The sequence below is a fragment of the Sardina pilchardus genome, chromosome 12 (genome assembly GCF_963854185.1).
Source record: "Sardina pilchardus chromosome 12, fSarPil1.1, whole genome shotgun sequence".
Lineage (NCBI taxonomy): Eukaryota > Metazoa > Chordata > Actinopteri > Clupeiformes > Clupeidae > Sardina > Sardina pilchardus.
This window is the reverse complement of record NC_085005.1, coordinates 1,502,908-1,524,372: the sequence shown is the minus strand read 5'-3', so window position 1 is coordinate 1,524,372 and position 21,465 is coordinate 1,502,908. Positions and strand designations below refer to the sequence as shown.

The following is a 21,465-nucleotide window of genomic DNA, read 5'->3' as shown; positions in this document are numbered from 1 at the left end:
TTTTGGTTCCCCTATGGTTCGTTTTTCAGCAACCTACTAATAACGTTTGGAGAACGTTATCTCCAGGTTGTCAAAACAAATAACATTCCCCTAACGTTTTTACAACTAAAAAAAGAAACGTTATATTTTGGTTGAATCCTAGCAAGCAAATAACGTTAGCTGTTGGTTCTCCTGTGGTTAGTTTATCAGTAATCTTCTAATACCCTGGAGAGAACGTTAGCCCCAGGTTATCAAAGTTCCCCGAACGTTATTACAACTAAAGAAAAAAACGTTATATTCTGGTTGCATTTCTCTTTTCACACAACGTTGCTACTTAGTTGTTTTTTGGTATCTTATTTGTATAACCATATCGGTATTCTCTGGTTATGTGCGTGGGGTTGATTATTGTAGATGAAAATCGCCCCAGAGTTTTTTATGAGTTTCCAATAGAACACGGCTAGCAGCCACACTGCAAAGTCGGAATAATTTGTTGCAAAATCGACATATAGCCCTATTCTATTCTTCCCCCCTCTGTTGGATTGATATTCGGCCGACCAGAGCCAGCCCGTCAGCTAAAGGGGCCAGCGCGAGAAGAAGCTAGGTTGAGAAACTTCCATCTCGGGTCCGTGAAAAAAACAGCCAGTTCTGGGGTGTTGGTGTTTTAGCAGACTCAACCTCGCTAACTTTAAGACATTTGGATAACACAGAGATAAAGTTACTCACGTAGGCTACTGCCCAGCTAACAATTTCTGGTTAGGAGAACGTTTTTTTCCTGGTTAGGAAAACATTGCCTGAAAGTTGCGAAAGTTGCCACAAGGTTCCCCAGGAAAGTTTTCTTGACGAAAATACAACGTTTTTTTCTGGTTGTTTATTTTGGTTAGCAGAACGTTCTCCTATCCTTTAGGGAACTTTACTATATTTGGTTGCATTAACGTTCCCCTAACCTCCCAGCAACAAAGTGTAAAGGGGGAAAAAATATGTAGAATTTTCTTGACATCCAGGCATGGCTCCGCTGTACACTCGCCGTCTGCGGCGACAGCCTATCTGTAACCTGGGAGAGCGAACGTCTTTGATGACTAAAGCTGGCCACACACTACACGATTTTTAAATCGGATAAGATTTTCGGATCGGGACAACACCACACACATAATGAGAATCTTCACCGATATTTCCTCTCTCCGAACGTCAACATAATCGCATACGATTCGAACGCACAAGGGAACACCACACACTACAGGACAATCGTGCCCGATTGTCGCACTTTTCGCTGCCATTTGTCTAAGCAAAATGAACCTAATTTTTGAGTTATGTCTACTGTGCCTTTACAACTACCAGGGCCATACAGAGTTTAAGGTGGTTCATGTAAGCTTCCAATAGTTCCCGAAAGTGATCGACAATTGATTAGAAAATCATTGAGCAGTTGAACATTGAGAGACAGACAGCTACGACTTTGGGTAATTAAAAGTCAATAAACGCATTATCGTGCCACATGTATTTCACAGTGTAATTACTGTGTACAATATGTAGGCCTATCCTACTATTATATCAATATATTTACTAAAATCTGTAGCAGGTAAATATCGGATGGTGGCTTTTTTCCGTCCTTTAGGCTAACGTGAGTGTCATTTCTGTACAAGATAGATTGGGAGAGACGCAGCGCCCGCCCCATGTAAGGTAAAAGATAGGCTAATTAGGTAATTTATCGTTTACGTTGCCATTATCAGACATTCTCTGGTTGTCGACCTACCGAAAAATTACCCATTATCTCGAAGAGTTGTAAACAGGTCTACCGTTAGCCAACTTTGTTTGAGTTGTCTCCCCGTTTTATAGGCTAGTTCTCCCACTGATCTGAGCTAGAAATCGAGGGGGAATAAAAAAGAAGGGTAGCCTATCTTTTCTACTTCCAACTCGGTGGACATGTTGAGTTAGCCGTAACATCACCTACACAGTAACCCCATGGCAATGAATGATATCATAATAGGCCTACATGTAGGACATGAAACATGATGTTGTCATCGTTGTCATTGACCGTGGTGTGTTTAGCCAGCAAGATGTTATCAGTGTTCAAAATAGAGAGACGCTGGGAATGGTTGTGTCAGAAAATAGCAATTTGATCAGTGTGATCATCATAGGCTAGCCTACTGCATCAGTGCAAGTTTGGTCCGAAACGTTCTGGGGATGGGGATTTTATTCGATCCTTCCTCACTGACTGTGTCCCGCTGTGTTAATATGACTATGCTGATGCTAACAGCTCCCTCAAATCTGGCTTTCATGCATATAGGCTAGCTTATGCAAAATGCGTAAAAGGCTCGTAACTGAAAACACTTTAACAACGATTGTTCTGTCCTCAGATATGTAGTTTGACATTTGTTTGATTCAAGTCATTGTATGTACAATAGTAATTGTATGTATTGTATTATCCAGGGTTATATTCATGGAGACTTTTATAGGGACTTTTATTTTGCCACACAGGGCACGTAGGTAGGCCACGTTGTTTACGTCTGAGTTTAGTAGAAGTTAAAGCATGGTCGCATCTTCTCTGTTGAATTTCGCACCCACGACAGCATTGGCTGTAAGTTTAATATTTCTTTCTTCTTTGCTTAATTTAAGTAACCTAGCTGTAATATCTCTTATTGACAGTTCGTTTGAATGAATGTTATCTTTACCTAGCTGTATGTCTGACAGTTCGTTTGAATGAATGTTACCTTTCGCGGAATGCTAGCGTAATGTTACGTTTATGCTATTTTTTATGTTAATTAGCATGTAACGTGTGAAGTGGGCAATTAGCACATTGTTCATCTGTCATGTTTAGGATGAGATAGCTTGTACGAGAGACTAAGTGTCTTTTATTTCTTTCTGTTTAGTTTCACTCGTCAATTCCAACATCAATAAAGGAGCAAGACGCTCATTTTCCTGACTTGAATTCGAGTTTGGCTTGCTGTTAAACTTTGTCAACGTACTGGAAGTACAACACATTGGGAGAACAGTATAGTGAAAAGCCATACTAGCAGTGGATGCACGAAGAATACAAAGAATAAAAGACTCAGGCATGGCATCTAACTTCAATATTAGTGCTAGAAATGAAGAGGCGAAGTCTGAATCGAATTCACGACGTCCGTCTGCTCCAAAATCTTCACATGCTGGCTCCAAGCGCTCGTCATCTTCTAAGTCCGTCATAGAGGCTGCTGCCAAAGCTAGAGCCTCGGCTGAAGCAGCGCTTTCCAAGGTAGCCTATGCTAAAAGACAACTTGAAATGAAAAAGGAGAGAGCTGAGCTAGAATTAAAAAAGGCTACATTAGAAGCAGATTTGGAAGCATTAGAAATAGAGAAGGAAGCAGAGGCAGCGCGGGTAAAAGCTGAAGTTTTAGAAGAGGCTGCAGCTTTAGAAAATGAAGACATGCAAAGTGAGAGAAGTGCTGTACCGCCACACTTGATTAGACAGCGCACAGAAGAGTATGTGCAATGCCATTCACAGATCAGTTTTCCTGTCTTCTCACCATACCACGGAGTCTGGTACAATGAAAACCACCCCACACGGCAGTCAGAACCCGTAGCTGCAGAGGAGAAGCCTCCACAGAATGCCTTCAGAACCCCAGTGAATAACCATGTGCACGCCACAGAACGCATACCTACCTCAAGACCATCAGACAATCCACACAGACAATATGATCCACATCCCCCTCTTCAGGTCAACCCTCCACCCATGATAGACTTTGCAAAGTTCCTAGCACGCAGAGAATTAGTGACTACTGGCCTCACAAAATTTGATGACACACCAGAGAACTTCAGAGCATGGCAGTCATCATTCTTCAATGCAACGCATGGCTTGGGGATCTCATATAGTGAAGAGTTAGACCTCCTTGTGAAGTGGTTGGGTAAAGAGTCATCTGAACATGTGAAGAGAATTCGTGCTGTTCATGTCACCAACCCCAGAGCTGCCCTCCAGCTGTCCTGGAATAGACTTCAGGAATGCTATGGCACACCAGAAATTGTGGAAAATGCCCTGTTTAAAAGATTAGACAGCTTTCCCCGTCTGTCTGCTAAAGACAACACAAAGCTGAGAGAGCTCAGTGATCTTCTCATGGAGCTGCTGGCGGCCAAAAACGATGGCTATCTCCCTGGCCTGGCCTACCTCGATACCCCTCGTGGGATAAAGCCTATAGTGGAAAAGTTACCTACAGGCCTGCAGGACAAATGGCTCCACACTGGCTCTAAATACAAAGAACAGCACAGAGTAACCTTCCCACCTTTTTCGTTCTTTGTTGACTTTGTGCATGGCCAAGCAAAGGCCCGAAACGACCCAAGCTTCACCTTGTCAATCAGCAGCCAGCCATACAGCAAAGGTGAGAGAACTCCATTAAAGCATAGTGGATTCAACACTGCTATATCTGTGCACAAGACAGACCTGTCTCCCACTGTCGACACAGGCTCTTCAAGCGCTACAGACACTGAGAGAAAAGACAATGATCCAGCACGATACTGCCCTGTACACAGAAAAACTCATCCCTTGGATAGATGTAGGTCATTCAGAATGAAAACAATGCAGGAACGAAAAAATATCCTAAAAGAACACAAACGTTGTTTTAAATGCTGCTCTCCAAACCATCTTGCCAGGGATTGCCAGGCGACACTGAAATGTGGTGAGTGTGGCAGCGAAAGACACTGCTCTGTAATGCACCCAGACACCTCTCAGCCTCCACCTCCATCACCCACTCTACAGCCAGCTGCAGAAGCACAAGGTAGCCATCCACTCGAAGTGACGTCTCGGTGTACCAAGGTCTGTGGTAAAGGCGGCCCCGCCCGGTCCTGCTCGAAGGTGTGTCTGGTGAGAGTCTTCCCCCGGGGTCAACCAGAGCGCGCCATCAAGATGTACGTCATACTTGACGATCAAAGTAACCGCTCACTGGCCCGCTCTGAATTTTTCCACCTGTTCGGAGTTGAGAGCAGCCTGTCACCATATCTGTTGAAGACGTGTGCTGGCACCACGGAGATGACTGGGAGAAAGGCAGCAGGCTTTCAAGTCGAAGCAGTGAATGGCGGTGTTTGCATGGATCTCCCATCCCTCATCGAGTGCAACGAAATAATGACTAACAAATCTGAAATCCCAACACCAGAGGTCGCTCTCGCGCATGCTCACCTAAAGCACATTGCTCCCCATATCCCCGATCTGGATCCTGATGCTCAGATGATGATCCTGTTAGGGAGGGACATGATACGCGTGCACAAGGTGAGAGAGCAAGTCAATGGGCCCCATGAAGCACCTTTTGCTCAGCGCCTAGACTTAGGCTGGGTGATTATAGGTGAAGTGTGTATTGACAACGCTCACAAACCAACACTAAGTGTCTTCAGAACCCACATTCTTCAGAATGGACGCCCGTCACTCCTCGCTCCTTGCCATAACAGCATCTGGGTGAAAGAAAAACCAAGCTACGGCGGGGAGCACAGGTATGGCCAGTCTACACACATGCCAAAGCCTATGCCAGCTGAGGAACAGCTCGGGCTTAGGGTCTTTCAGTGTACAGACAACGACAATAAGTGTGCCATGTCCTTTGAGGATGAACTCTTCTTGAAAATCATGGTAAAGGAAGTCCATCAGGATGAAAAGAACAACTGGATAGCTCCTTTACCATTCAAGTCACCTCGACCTTTACTCCCAAGCAACAGAGAGCAAGCGCTGTCCCGCCTAAGTTCTCTGAGACGCACTCTGAGCAAAAATGCTGAGATGAAGCAGCAGTTCTCCTCTTTCATGGAAAAGCTATTTGAAAACAAGCATGCAGAGAAAGCACCACCCATCCATGAGAAACAAGAGTGCTGGTACCTGCCCTTTTTCGGGGTGTACCATCCCCAGAAGCCAGGGCAGATACGAGTCGTGTTTGACTCAAGCGCCCAACAACAAGGCCTCTCCCTCAACTCAGTGCTGCTCACAGGCCCCGACCTGAACAATACTCTCCTGGGTGTGTTGTTGCGGTTCAGGAAGGACCTCATCGCAGTCACTGCCGATATCCAGCAGATGTTTTATGGATTCCTGGTGAGGCGTGAACACAGAGACTACCTGAGATTCCTGTGGCATAAAGACAGTGACCTGTCCAAAGAGATTGAGGAGTATCACATGCGGGTACATGTCTTTGGCAACAGCCCGTCCCCGGCAGTTGCTATCTATGGTCTGCGGCGAGCTGCTCAAAAAGGAGAACAAAGGTACGGAGCTGATACGAGGCGTTTTGTTGAAAGACACTTCTACGTAGACGATGGGCTCGTATCCGTTCCCACAGAGTCTGCAGCCATAGACCTACTGAAGCGTACTTGTGCATCATTGGCAGAGTCTAACTTGAAACTGCACAAAATTGCATCAAACAGCATCGCTGTGATGAAAGCCTTTGAACCTGAAGAACTGGCCTCCGGCATCAAAGACTTAGGCCTAGATGACGAGACTCTGCCTGCTCAGAGGAGTCTAGGCTTATGCTGGGACCTGAACACAGACATGTTCACCTTCAAGGTAGCCGTCGCTGACAAGCCTTACACCCGTCGTGGGGTGCTGTCAGTAGTCAACAGCATCTTTGACCCCTTGGGTCTGGCAGCGCCAGTGACGATCCGAGGCAGACTGTTGTTGCGAGAACTGTCCAGTGGTGTTCAAGATTGGGATGCTCCGCTGCCTGATGAAAAGGTGAGCAAATGGGAGGAGTGGAAAGTATCGCTTGAGGAGCTCAGCAGCCTCCTTGTGCCTCGCTGTTATGTTCCTGTGTCACTCTCAAGACCCATGTACACAGAACTGTGTCTTTTTTCTGACGCCTCAAACTGGGCCATAGGGGCAGTAGCTTACTTAAGAGCTGTCACTGAAGAAGGCCATTGTGAGGTTGGATTTGTGCTCGGAAAAGCAAAGCTATCGCCGCAACCAGAACCCACAATCCCTCGTCTCGAGCTCTGTGGAGCTGTTCTGGCTGTTGAGATGGCTGAGCTGATCTTGGATGAACTGGACCACAAGCCAGACGTTGTTAAATTCTACTGCGACAGCAAGGTGGTCCTTGGATACATCAGTAACGACTCAAAGCGCTTCTTTGTGTACGTGCACAATCGTGTGCATCGTATACGCCAGACAACATCCCCTGAGCAGTGGAATTATGTCCCTTCGGAACAGAACCCAGCCGACTTAGCCACCAGATCTGTGGCTGCATCACAGCTCATGGACACAATGTGGTTCAAGGGACCTGCCTTCCTCTATAAGCCTCCAAAGCCAGAATCGCATGAGCACTTTGGACTGATAAACCCTGAAATGGATGTGGAAATCAAAACACAAGTGACCGCTCTAGTTACCCACACTGAAGCTAAACGACCTACCTCTGAACGATTTCTGCGTTTCTCCACATGGAACTCCTTGCTGAGAGCTGTTTCCTTTTTGATACATCAGGCACGTTCTCACAAGTCAATCTCCACCACAGACACATTACAGCTCATGTGTAAAGGATGGCATCAGTGTAGGAGGCCTCGCACTCCTGAAGAACTTGCAGTAGCCAAGAGGCTCATATTAGAGACTGTTCAAAGAGATACATATCCAGACGAATATGTGGCTTTGCAGAGTAAGAGAGAAATCTCTAATTCAAGTCCAATCCTTACCCTTGACCCCTACATCAGTGATGGCCTGCTAAGGGTCGGAGGGCGTCTCAGACATGCTTCACTTGAATCAGAGATGAAAAACCCAGTCATCCTCTCAAAGAATAGCCATGTTACCAAGCTACTTGTTCAATACCATCACACAGAAGTGAAACACCAGGGGCGGCAGTTCACAGAAGGAGCCATCAGAGCGGCTGGACTGTGGATCGTTGCAGGAAAAAGGCTGATCAGTTCTATCCTTCATCACTGTGTGATATGCCGTAAGCTCAGAGGGAAACTTGCAGTGCAAAAGATGGCAGACCTCCCTCCAGAGCGTCTTGACACCTCTCCACCCTTCTCTTATGTGGGGCTGGACGTATTTGGGCCGTGGACAGTGGTGACCCGACGCACGCGAGGAGGTGCAGCGCAAAGCAAAAGGTGGGCCATTCTGTTCACATGTATGGGTACGAGGGGAGTACACATCGAAGTTATAGAGTCTATGGATGCCACTAGCTGCATCAATGCACTACGGAGATTCTTTGCAGTCAGAGGCCCAGCAAAGCAGCTCAGGTCAGACAGAGGGACCAACTTCATTGCTGCCAGTGCAGAACTGGGTATGGGTCCTCCTGATGGAAAGCAGACCAGCATCCTGAACTATCTCCACAGCAATGGCTGCACATGGGAGTTTAATCCCCCACACGCATCCCACATGGGAGGGGTGTGGGAGAGGATGATTGGGGTGACACGCAGAATATTGGACTCTATGCTTTTGCAGAACAAACATGCTCACCTGACACATGAGGTTCTGTGTACTCTGATGGCAGAGATAACAGCAATAATCAACGCAAGGCCGCTGGTCCCCATCTCATCAGACCCCTCCTCTCCAGTTCTGCTGTCCCCTGCCATGCTGCTGACACAAAAGCCAGGCCTACATGCTCCACCAGGTGACTTCACCTGGAAAGATCTCCTGAAGGGCCAGTGGAGACAAGTGCAAGTGCTTGCAAATGAATTCTGGGGTCGTTGGAGAAACGAATACCTGAGCACTCTCCATCCAAGACGCAAGTGGCACAGGACACACCGTAACCTGCAACCTGGAGACGTTGTGCTGTTAAAGCAAAGTCAAGCACCAAGGAACGAGTGGCCGATGGCTCTGGTCACGTCGACCTTCCCAAGTCGTGATGGAAAAGTCCGCAAAATTGAAGTGAAGACATCATCTCAGGGCACCTCCCGGACTTACCTGCGCCCCATCTCTGACGTCGTCCTTCTTCTAGAAAGTGACTGAAAATACATGAACTGAAAAAAAAAAAAAAAAAAAAAGTTATTTAGTGGCATTATGCCAGACGGGGAGTGTTCTGTCCTCAGATATGTAGTTTGACATTTGTTTGATTCAAGTCATTGTATGTACAATAGTAATTGTATGTATTATCCAGGGTTATATTCATGGAGACTTTTATAGGGACTTTTATTTTGCCACACAGGGCACGTAGGTAGGCCACGTTGTTTACGTCTGAGTTTAGTAGAAGTTAAAGCATGGTCGCATCTTCTCTGTTGAATTTCGCACCCACGACAGCATTGGCTGTAAGTTTAATATTTCTTTCTTCTTTGCTTAATTTAAGTAACCTAGCTGTAATATCTCTTATTGACAGTTCGTTTGAATGAATGTTATCTTTACCTAGCTGTATGTCTGACAGTTCGTTTGAATGAATGTTACCTTTCGCGGAATGCTAGCGTAATGTTACGTTTATGCTATTTTTTATGTTAATTAGCATGTAACGTGTGAAGTGGGCAATTAGCACATTGTTCATCTGTCATGTTTAGGATGAGATAGCTTGTACGAGAGACTAAGTGTCTTTTATTTCTTTCTGTTTAGTTTCACTCGTCAATTCCAACATCAATAAAGGAGCAAGACGCTCATTTTCCTGACTTGAATTCGAGTTTGGCTTGCTGTTAAACTTTGTCAACGTACTGGAAGTACAACACATTGGGAGAACAGTATAACGATCTGAGCTTCACTGCTGCAAGTAACTTGTCTGTATGCTTTGCCATGCAACAAACCAGCTAGCTTATGATAAACAAAAACATACCTTTTATTGGTTTAGTCCATTGAAAGTTATCCACATATTAAACAAGGGAAATTACATTTCCACTTCAGTAGCCGTTTTCAGAGTGAAACAACACTTACCCTATAAAGCCTACTAGATGAGCATTACGCGTACAATGCTAGTGACATGTTAGTAAAGTTACATGCCCAACAAACGTCACGTCATAAAATGGTAGCCTACAAGCGCAAAAACGTGCTTCTGCTAAATTTACAAACTCAACACACAGATGAGACAGTCTGTCAGTGCCAAAGAACGACTGGCTGTAACGCTCAGAATCTTGGCAACAGGTTTGCTCTTTGCATTACTAAACTTAAGTCACTACAATTCATGCTTCACATCCCTTAGCCTACATTGATAGCCCATTGATCTAACGTTAAGGCAAAACATCAAAATCTGATCACAGTAAATGGGCGGAAAAATCATAAAACTGTAAAAGATGTATGCTAGAGGTAGATGTGCTAATGCTCATTGTTGGCCTGCCCATTTATTTCCATAACCCTCGTTTGAGCAGATTATTCAACGAGATTTGCGCTCATAACCTCCTGAAAGCAGTGAAAACCTAGGCTAATGAAAGGTGGTGCTCGGAAGCATGGGCGACTTCCGCAACCAAAACGAACAACAAAGACGTGTTTTATTTTGAATTATTAAAGAAAGAGAAAAGATGCTTTACAGAGGTGCAAAACTGTCCCATGCGCCAGCTGCCCCGCACAGTAGACCACTTTGTCTGAAGTTCAGTGTAGACATCAGTGAAATAGAACGGCTCTTGCAGTGATGACGTCCTATGTCCCGACTGAAATATCAAACATGTTTGATAACCCCGATTCTACGATCGGGCACTTTTGGAACGTGTAGAATTCTATCTCAGAACACTCGGCGAGAAAGGCAGATCGGGTCCGATTGTCGGCCCCGTCCAAGCTACCATGGAAACGCCACCCCCGATTGTCGGAGGGGGCAGATCGGGACTAAAATCGTTGCGATTCTCTTGTAGTGTGGGGTCAGCTTAAGGCAATGACATTATACTACACGCATGTTAATTCACTTACCATTAGCTGCTTGCTGAACTGCGACGAATACGGCTCGTTAAAGGAATACGCCACCCAAAAATGAAATTAAGCTAGTCTCGGTCACCCCCAGAGTTAGAACAGTGAAAAAAAACCGGTTAAAATCCGTCCGGGCATTCTCCTGCTTTGGGAGCAGCGATTTTAGCTTTAGCTTAGCACAGTTGCTCTAGATGAAGGGTGTCAGTGAGCACGTCCTCCAAAAAAGTGACCGAGACGTCTACATTTTTTTCTAAATATATCTTGGGAGCCGTGTTTTCAAAACGAGTACAAATCATAATGCAAAATCGAACGAGACTATTACCTGGGCAGATCTTTACTTGGAACTATATTCAGCCTCATCGCCGACGAAGCACCGCTAGCTAGGCGCAAAGTTCTCACGTAGCACCACTTGAATCTATCCCTTGAAGTTCCAGTCGAATCTATGGTTGGGAGTTTACAAACTGCTACGTGAGAACCTCGCAACTTTCAGGCAATGTTTTCCTAACCAGGAAAAAAACGTTCTCCTAACCAGAAATTGTTAGCTGGGCAGTAGCCGGTATCCGCCGTTCATTCCGACATACCAGCACTCCGACATTGACGTCCAATTGTCGTAGTGGAGGCATGTCTCCTTATGGGAAAAAGTCCCACCACTCCGACATATTTTTTTTTCATGGTCGCAGTGGCGGTATTTAACTTTTTTATTCAAACAACGTGCCATTCCGACATGAGGTAATTAATAGGCTATTAATGTTACAGTTATTATTTTCCTGTCACTTCGTCTGTTTTATGACCTAGAAGGTTGTATTTGGCATCTGTGGATAGCTCTAGCTCTCCTCTTTTATCTGACATGCAAGCCATATATTTTTTACCATGGTTTCACGAGTAGCCTAAATCAAACGAAAGTAGCGGTAGCCGAAGCTATATGACATTCTTATTTGTTTGTCACTTCGTCTGTTTTTATAACACAAAAGGATCGATGTGTTTGGTATCAATGGAAAGCTCTGTTTCTCCTCTTTCATTTGATATGCGTGTCTGTTGCCTGCGATGCCTGGTCCCGGAGTAATCCAAGCGAGAGCAGTGGCTGCGTGGAGCAATATAGACTGTAAATATGATAGGCCTATACTTTGATTTAAATTCATGATTTTATTTTATTTTCATACTTGATCGTACAGACACTGTCTAGTCTCGTTAAAGCCCCGGTTCTGCTCTTTCATGCAATATAGGTCTCATCTCGCTATGACTAATAATCGCGGAGCAATGTACAGAGAAAAATGGGTGTGTTTTTTGACGCACTTTGCGTCCGTCGGGCATAGGGTCCGTTAAATTGTCTTGGAAAAAAATAGGATTTGTAAATTGTCGGAATGGGGGTACTAAAATGTGTCGGATTGGCAGCATGTCTAAATAGCAGCATGTCGAAATAGAGGCATGTCTAAATGGAAGCATGTCGTAGTGGTGGCATGTCTGAGTGGCAGCATGTAACCGCAGTAGCCTACGTGAGTAACTTTATCTCTGTGTTATCCAAATGTCTTAAAGTTAGCGAGGTTGAGTCTGCTAAAACACCAACACCCCAGAACTGGCTGTTTTTTTCACGGACCCGAGATGGAAGTTTGGACGTCTCGGTCACTTTTTTGGAGGACGTGCTCACTGACACCCTTCATCTACAGCAACTGTGCTAAGCTAAAGCTAAAATCGCTGCTCCCAAAGCAGGAGAATGCCCGGACGGATTTTAACCGGTTTTTTTTCACTGTTCTAACTCTGGGGGTGACCGAGAGTTTTTTTCATTTTTGGGTGGCGTATTCCTTTAACATGAATTTGTGTCAGCTAAGTATCTAAATGCGGTTAGGTCTAATACTTTCTTGTCTACGGTGTCTTTTCCTATAATAAACGATTAGTCAGATCAAAACATAAGCAGAGCAGGCACTAGCCTAACACACTGTTTCAACATTCAAAACTGGCTGTTTTTATTGCATCGTATGCCATTAAAAGTCCTCTGTTCAGAATTATGATGGATTTTGGTTTATTTCGTTTTAAATTGGGACTGGGAATTGTGGGATAGGCTGAGTGAACAGCACAGTAACATAGGCTAACTTGGACTATGTGTTAATATAAAACAATTCTCCCCCGGGAACATTGTGCTGTTTAAGATGCAGTCTCCCCAGCAAACAATTAACGTTCTGCTAACTTTCACTAACGTTAGCTTTTGGTTCCCCTATAGTTCGTTTTTCAGCAACCTACTAAAAACGTTTAGAGAACGTTATCTCCAGGTTGTCAAAACAAATAACGTTCCCCTAACGTTTTTACAACTAAAAAAAGAAACGTTATATTTTGGTTGAATCCCAGCAAGCAAATAACGTTAGCCGCTGGTTCTCCTGTGGTTAGTTTATCAGTAACCTTATAATACCCTGGAGAGAACGTTAGCTCCAGGTTATAAAAGTTTCCCGAACGTTATTACAACTAAAGAAAAAAACGTTATATTCTGGTTGCATTTCTCTTTTCACACAACGTTGCTACTTAGTTGATTTTTGGTATCTTATTTGTATAACCATATCGGTATTCTCTGGTTATGTGCGTGGGGTTGATTATTGTTGATGAAAATCGCCCCAGAGTTTCTATGAGTTTCCAATTGAACACGGCCAGCAGCCACACTGCAAAGTCGGAATAATTTGTTGCAAAATCGACATATAGCTCTATTCTATTCTTCCCCCCTCTGTTGGATTGATATTCGGCCGACCAGAGCCAGCCCGTCAGCTAAAGGGTACCCCCCCGATGGATACTTTCTGCTTGGCGATGATGGATATCCATGTCTGGAGACTCCTATCTGCCTAATCACACCATACAAGGAGCCAGTGAATGGACGGGAGCGGCAACGATTTAATTACCATCAATCAAAGGCGCGTACAATAGTTGAGAGAGCTTTCGGTGTCATGAAGACCCGATGGAGGTCTACTCTTTTCAAAGCCTTGGAGGTGAAGCCCACATTTGCGCCACAGGTTATCGCATCGTGTGCCTTCCTCCACAATGTCTGCATAGACAACGGGGATGTCCTTGAATCTGATGATGATGTGGCACAGGACATCAAGGCCCCTGCACCACATGAGAGGCCTGGGAATGCCACGAGGGACAGGCTTGCTGCCCTGATCACTGGCAATATAGAGGTGCCTCAGTAGATTCTATAAACTTGTAAATAGTTCATATCCACATGTTATCATTAAATCATTTTGCACTGTATTTCCCTATTTATTGTTTATATATTTGTTCTAGATAAAACATTTGCAAAACATGTTGTGAGTTGTTTGTTTTTAGAGGTATATAAATAATATATCTTTCCTATTATGTTTGCAATAACATATAAATAAGTAATGACAGAACAAAGAAATGACTGCTCTGGCATTTTATTGACAAGCCTCTCAAATAGGCTGAGGAAACGCTCTGTTTTGGCCTCAGTCTCCTCGTGCCTCTTCTGCTCCTTGGCAGATTCCTGTTGAAGGAATTCCAGGATAGGATTGCTCGTCTTGCGTTTCTTCCTGGGAGATGGTGTTGCGGGAATCAGGATGGGATCAGGAGCAGTGGGAGTGGTTGGAAGACCAGAACTGGAGGCAGAATCCTCTCTCGGTTCAACGATGCTCTGTACTGTAGGAGGACTTGGCCATTTACTGCATAAACTAATCTGTGACAATGATTTCTAAAAGTCTTCCTCCTGTTACAAAGGCTGTCGCCCGTCAATGGAGTGACAAAGGGGACCTATTCCTTGTGGTCACAGAAAGATTCATATATAACTGTTCTAGTGACAGATTTCTATGACATAGAAGACAACTAGTAAATCTAATTTGGGATTGGGAATTCAGATAATATTCTCCTCCTCGTGACGAGGGTGAATAGTTAGGTTTAAAGGGGTCCTATGTTCCTACTTGTAAGTTGTGTAACACGGCTGGGGGAAACAGTTTCTCTTGTCCCACCGGAAACATGCAACAAACTTAATCTAATTCTATTGACAGAGCCAAGTGATTCAATATGGGCCTTTTCTAGGACAAATCTGTATAGCACTCATGGCATATAACAGATCTAATTGATAATTTGTACTCCGTTTTTACATACATTAGTTACTAAAAACAGATTTCCGTATCTTTGCTTGTGTGATGTGCATTTGGACCCTTTAAAGGCCCCCGACCTTTATTCTTTACAGAACCATGCCCGCTAAATAAAGTCTGGTTGGTTTTGTGACTGCTACAGTGCATAGGACCTTCCTAAATACACGGCTGAGTTCACTACTCCAGTGTATGTCAGTGTATTGTGCAGTTCGTTTTTGCCCATTAACAGTGTCTTAGAAAGTAAGCCCTCAAACGGACAAACTTACCAGCTTCCTGCCTGGTCTCCTCTGTAGGCGTGCGCCTCTTGCAAGAAGTTCAATATTCTCGTTGACACAGGGGAGGCAAAGAAAACTCGAAGAAAGACTCTGCTACCTTTTAACAGAATCCCTAACCAAGGGTTAGGGTTCTGACTTTAATGAAGATAACATTTTAAAAAATAAAAACTTCTTGCTCTCAGTCGATGAAGTCCAGAAGAGGTGGTGGAGAGCTGTGTGTGTCTCTCGAGCCCCGGTAACGGGACGCTTTTGTATTTCTCCAGCTGAACCTCAATCTATCACCTTTTATCACAGTCAGCTGTTTGTCTATCTCTTGTTTCTTTTTCTGTGGCTTTCCACAACTCTTCACACTTAAAATTCCGATACAGCACACAGATGTTGCCTATACATGGCTCTACGCAGAAACTATTACACTTAAAACTCTAACACAGCATTACTCTATAAGCTTGACTAAAACACTTTAACCCTCTAACCGCCCAGGTTTTTTTTTATTTTTGCATAAAAATTTCAAAAGGCCATGGCTTGAAAGTGGTCAGAGATAAAGTCCTACTGTAAATGTGAAAATCATTGAGTATGAACTAAAGTTTATGAAGGAAGTAAATTTACTCATCTAATTTGCATATTATGACGTCACAGGATGGCAATAGCGTCAAATTATGCACATTTCAGTAAATACTGGTTGTTGAACATATTTGAGCAGTTTTACTTTGATTTTTGTAATTTCTCTGACATAACAAACAAACAGGACCACAGCCAAATGTAAACCAACAATAGTAAACTATTAGTATTACCACAATCCCTATGTTACTATACAATAAAGTAGCCTGGTCAAATCAGTTCATTTCGCAGATGACTTTGTAGTTCTTCAGAGCCCTATTTTCACTAGCCCTGCTGTCTGTACCGTGTCAATTACAGACACTATCATCATGATTATCACTGGCACCGAGCACACCATGCTTATCTGAACCCTTTGGTCAACATTGCTGTAGGTAAACACTGACGTACACACGCAAAGACGCACCTCCATTCACAGACGCATCTTGACTGTCACTGCCAATGGACGACCGATCATAATCTCCAAAAGGCAGATATTCTCCTTCAGAATCAGAGTAGGTGACTTACAGACCCAAGACTTCATAACACACGACTTTGTTTTTTAACATTTGCCGTTTTTCTGCTTCAATTTGTGAAATGCGATGGCGCATTTCACTTCCGCGTTAAAAACAGGAAATGCGTCTTCTTCTTGTGTTTCTCGCGAGTAATACAGGTCCTTGCTGAAAACTTTTTTACTCAAACTTGGGCTTGAAACGAAGCTCTGGATGTCTGCCAACTAGTGGTGGAGAGTACAAAGGCGATTAGTCACCCTACTCGAATCTACCGTCTGTTTTAATCAGTGATGTTGCTTGTCGCCGTACGGCGCCTTGGGCGGTTAAAGAGTTAAAGGCTAAACAATCGTTCTTTAAAGGATTAAGCAAAAACACACTCTAAAGTTAAACAAAACCACACTTAAGCTTTAGGTAAAATCACTCTTCTAGTCTAAGTAAATATTTATTTTTTTCACACGAGTTATCTATCATTGCTAGCCTAGAAATCTAGACGCCCCTAGCGGCAGCAAATGTAATTTGGCTGGCGGGGCAGTCTAGACACGATCCATTGAGCTGAGAACCCCCAGCACCAGCGGGCCAATCACAGCGTGTATAGAGTCGGTGGGTGGGCTTAACATAATGGTGACTGACATGCGACCAGAAGTTGCGACGGTAACGCATCCTGCTATTTGAAAACAAGAAGATGATTCGTTTAGCGTTATCCTATTGCGTGGAGAGGGAAGGTTACGCATCCTGCTACTTGAAAACAAGAAGGTGATTCGTTTAGCGTTATCCTATTGCGGGGAGGGAATTTGAAAGACAACTGTTTATCCCACCCCTTCGATTGAGCCCTGTCTACGGTGAGTGTCCAGACCCTACATCTTGATGTGGGTCTGGCTCATCAGGCTATATCATTGCCGCATTTGCACATTTTTATTTGGTTTAGAGCAAGCTTGAATAAAGCAGTTATATCAAGACTTCTATCTAGTGAACTATCTCATGTAATCTTTTGACTTTTCCACGGTTCACATTTTCTGCCACTTTCTACAGCTGTCTCGGGCACCATGGATGGGTCAATGTGATTGCGTGTACTGTACATGTCTCTCTCTGTCTTCTCTGCTTCTATCTGTCCTTAATTTGCTGGAAGGTGGAACATGGAGTAGGCTGGGGGGTGAGAGTCCAGTCTGGGATTTAATGGGTGCCACCATGAGTGTCTGATCACGGAGGAGTGGGTGTGCGTGTGTATGGTCTTCCAGAGTGAATTAGTTATTTGTTATGTTTTTGAATTAGTTTTTTATTGATTTTTGTAGTATTGGTGACGGGAGTTATCAGAGTCCAGAGTCCCATAAAAATGGGCCACCATTCTCTTAGGGGGGAGGTGTGACGACCCAGCCTTCCCGTGCTGGGTTTGTCCCTGACCCTCCAGGTCTATTTGTTGGTCTGTTGGCTGCTGTCGCTGTTTGTGTGTGTGTGCCAGCAGGGGGAGCTCTGAGTTGCAGTTGTGGCTAATTGGAAGCCTAATGACGCACGACATAAAACCAGGACCTCCCAGTCCGCGAGGGTCTCTCTCTGGCTTGGTCGGCTCGACAACCGCTGCGTTTCCCATTTGCTTTTCGTTTACTTTACGCATGACATATGCTGACATACACCACAGTTTTGCTTTGCTTTCCAATTACTGACTTTTGTATATAGTTCGCTCGTTAAATAAACCTATTTTGTTATATATTTCGGTGTGGTCTTCCCCTCTTTTATGTTTTGGTGGCCTTGAGCCAGGCGACCATTACAGTGTGAAATTAAACCATTTGTCATCACAAGAAAAGTGACAATGCACTTAAACATGTAGTAAAACATTAACTAAATAAATCGAAATTACAACTCTATTTTAAACAAAAGTAAATACTCTTACGTTTTATTTCTTTGAAGCTAAAAAATGCATTGGGATCTGGAATGTATTATTACAAATATATATTTATAATAAATATATAATTATTCTAAATAATATACAATTACATCTGAAATGAGCAAATGATTGCATTTGGTGCAATTAAGGTTGCTTTCACTAACAATCTATATGAGGCCAAATCCATGTTCCCATGTTCCTATGACCGCTATTAACTCTTTAGCAAACTGGTCATAATCCACGTAGTGTCCAGGAAGTTTCAGGGTGTCAAAACATGTAGCCGATACCGGATACGTTAAGTCCTGTGAAACAACCACAATTAGCTCTCTGGGGAGAACTTCCCACCCGCTCCAGAACTTAATGAGGTCGATAAGTTGTTGTGAAGAACCTGGGAAAACAAACAATGGAAAAAAAACAAATACGCAAAAATATGAACTTGATCTGGTTTGTATTGCAACACACAGGCACATGCACACACGTGCTGACACAAAAACGTACTTGTTACGATGAATGTTCTCAGGAAACTGGCCATGTGACATTTTGTCTCCAAATCACAGTCTTCGTCATCATCATCCTCATCATTATCACCAGGCCAGGAGATTACATCAAGTATCATCTGAAGAAATGAAATGTAAAAAAAAAACATTCAGAGAAAATCAGAAGAGAAGATGTGATGGTTTGTTTGACATGTTTTTTGTAAAAAAATGTAAAACAAAAACAAACATTGTCCAAACTCTCTACCTGTGGAGTGTACACCTCTTCTGAAGTTCTGGGGAACAGGACACTAATGGGGCATTCACATACGCCGCTACTCGCCCATCGCTCCTCGCCAAAATTCTACTCGCTGGCTGAAAAAAAATAACAGCTGCCGGCGTCGGTTGCCATGGCTCCCCGCTAGTTTATTTCACTGCAAACATGTCCGTTAACTGTCAATCATCTCTATTCTACATTCTGATTTGGTACTCGCTTCACTCGCATCGCTGAAAGTTAAAATTATTTTATCTCCGTACCCGCCCACATTGCATTGCTAGTCTTCGCATCGCCTGTCCTGGCCACATTCCGCTAGAACACATTCACTTTACATTGACAGTTCTCGCTCAGAGATGGGCGAGTAGCGACGTATGTGAATGCAGCTTAAAGGGGCATTCACATACGTCGCTACTCGCACATCGCTCCTCGCTTCCGTTAACTGTCAATCATCTCTATTCTACATTCTGATTTGGTACTCGCTTCACTCGCTTCACTCGCATCGCTGGAAGTTAAAATTATTTTAACTTTGTACCCGCCCACATCGCATCGCTAGTCCTCGCATCGCCTGTCCTGGCCACATTCAGCTAGAACACATTCACTTTACAATGACAGTTCTCGCTCAGAGATGGGCGAGTAGCGACGTATGTGAATGCAGCTTAACGCTGGCTTACATTGCATGATTTTGGTCTGTTTTAACAGTCGGCGACTAAATTTCCACAATCGGGCGGAAATCTTGGGAGTTGTACTGAAATCGCAGCGCGCTCCCGTCATCTAAATCGTTTAGTGTAAGGTGCCAATCTTAGCTGTTTTAAGTCCGTCGGAGGCAGTCTTTTTCTAGTTTTGCCGTTACGACAATATCAAACATGTTTGATATTATCGGAAGTCTTTTCAGTCGTGGCTCATGCAAATAGTGACGTGAACATTAAAAACCAATAGTAACCTTGCGCGAACATGAAACAGGAAGGGGCAAAATAGGCGACAGCTGTAGCCTTTATGATTATTTGTTATTTCATTTCTTATAATTTATTAGTCGGCTGTTCTACGTGACAGAACAACTCTATATCTGTTATAGTGATGTCACACATCAAACAATGCTGCAGAAACGCGAAAAAATTACTTTGATATGAGTAGGCTATCATGTGATTTCCTGTGAATGATGACGTGTAGCCTATTGCACGATGGAAATAATTTGAAGGAATCTAGCAGCAAAATCCTAATCTGAGACTGGCCTGTGACTAAAATCTCAATGAATTGTCTTTAGATGTGAGAGGGTCTGAGACTGTAGTTTTTCAAAAATCTTTTCCAAATCTTTGCAAAGTCTGGCAATGTAAGGTAGGCTTTAACAAGGTTGCGTCTTTCTGCGATTAGTGTCCAGACCTTAGCCTCTTTCAAGCCCCTTCTCATCTGTTTTACCTGTAGCAGAGTTCTTCCTAGCACCTAGTGTAAGGTGTAAAATATAATATGTAATTCATCACGTTGATTAAAGATAATTGTTGCTGGGTTCCCACTTTAAATCAAACTTAAAATTCGACGACAGTTAGATACACACACACTGCACCTCTTACCTGCTTAGAAATGCACCACGCTTTATTTTGTCTCACCATACTTGGTCGTGTGACTACTCATGTTACTGTATTTTAATAGGGAAAACATGGAGATGTTTGGTCGTTTCTAAATGCATCTCTGTTTGGATCCTAATGAATGAACTGGGCTAGCTAAGCGCTATCAAAGTAGCACCGCGCGCCAGAGCCAGTGAGTGCACACATTGAAACGTGAGAGGTCTGTATCAATTCGTCTTAGTTAAGGGAATAACATCGTTTAATATGAAAAAACGGTGAAGTGTCCCTTTAATCCTCTGATCATAGATTTTGACATCAACTCGCCCATTACATTGTATTGCTATGTCTATTTTGGCCCCGTCTTGCTCGCAACAGCGGCAATCTTGTAGCTTGACGTTGAAAAACCTCCACTCCCGTTGAAAAGGAAGGGTACCCTGCCGCTTTGTCCCTGTCTCTTGTAGTATGACTGCAGGGTTACCGATGAACACCCGACCCCGTTAAACACTTCCCACCACTGACATTCGACCAAGAAAGGATCAAAAGTGTGTGCTTGGTGTAGTAACTGTTAGCCGCGCACTACATCCTAAAACTGTTTGCCTTCGTTCGCTAACGTTAGCCAAAGAACTTCAGAGGAAATCAAAACTGTAAGCCAATGTTTGCGAACCTTCGCCTACTGTATGTTAGCGAATTTGAACGCACCTCTGCATTAGTTAGTTTGACAGAAGCTAAGCTAACATTTCCGGAGGTGATAGAATGTTGACAATTCTCCCTTTAACTGAGCTACCGTTTTCCCTGGCACAACATAATCTGTTTTTCGACGCTGAATGACGAAAATGGCAAAAATCCCTGATTCTAGAGATTCTTTACACTAAGCTTGCTGTTGCTGTTACTGCTAATGAATCAACATGAACAAGTTAATCATAAGAACAATATTTTAAAAAAGTAAACTCACAAATAATAATAATAATAATAATAATACATTTTATTGATATAGCGCCTTTCAAGACACCCAAGGTCGCTTCACAAATGAATTGAAAATACTGACACAAAATAGCCAGGTGCCAGACAGAGCGGCGTATTCGCACAGCGTTCCTGTACAGACA

General features: G+C 43.6%; 1 protein-coding gene across 1 annotated transcript; it reads left to right on the top strand.

The window, feature by feature from the left end:
- Positions 1-6,741: 6,741 nt before the first annotated feature.
- LOC134098465 (uncharacterized) lies at positions 6,742-9,550 on the top strand. Its single transcript, XM_062551518.1, has 2 exons — positions 6,742-9,141; positions 9,434-9,550. The coding sequence occupies exon 1, from the start codon at positions 6,923-6,925 to the stop codon at positions 8,843-8,845; it is 1,923 nt and encodes a 640-aa protein (XP_062407502.1). The 5' UTR covers positions 6,742-6,922; the 3' UTR covers positions 8,846-9,141; positions 9,434-9,550.
- Positions 9,551-21,465: the final 11,915 nt, after the last annotated feature.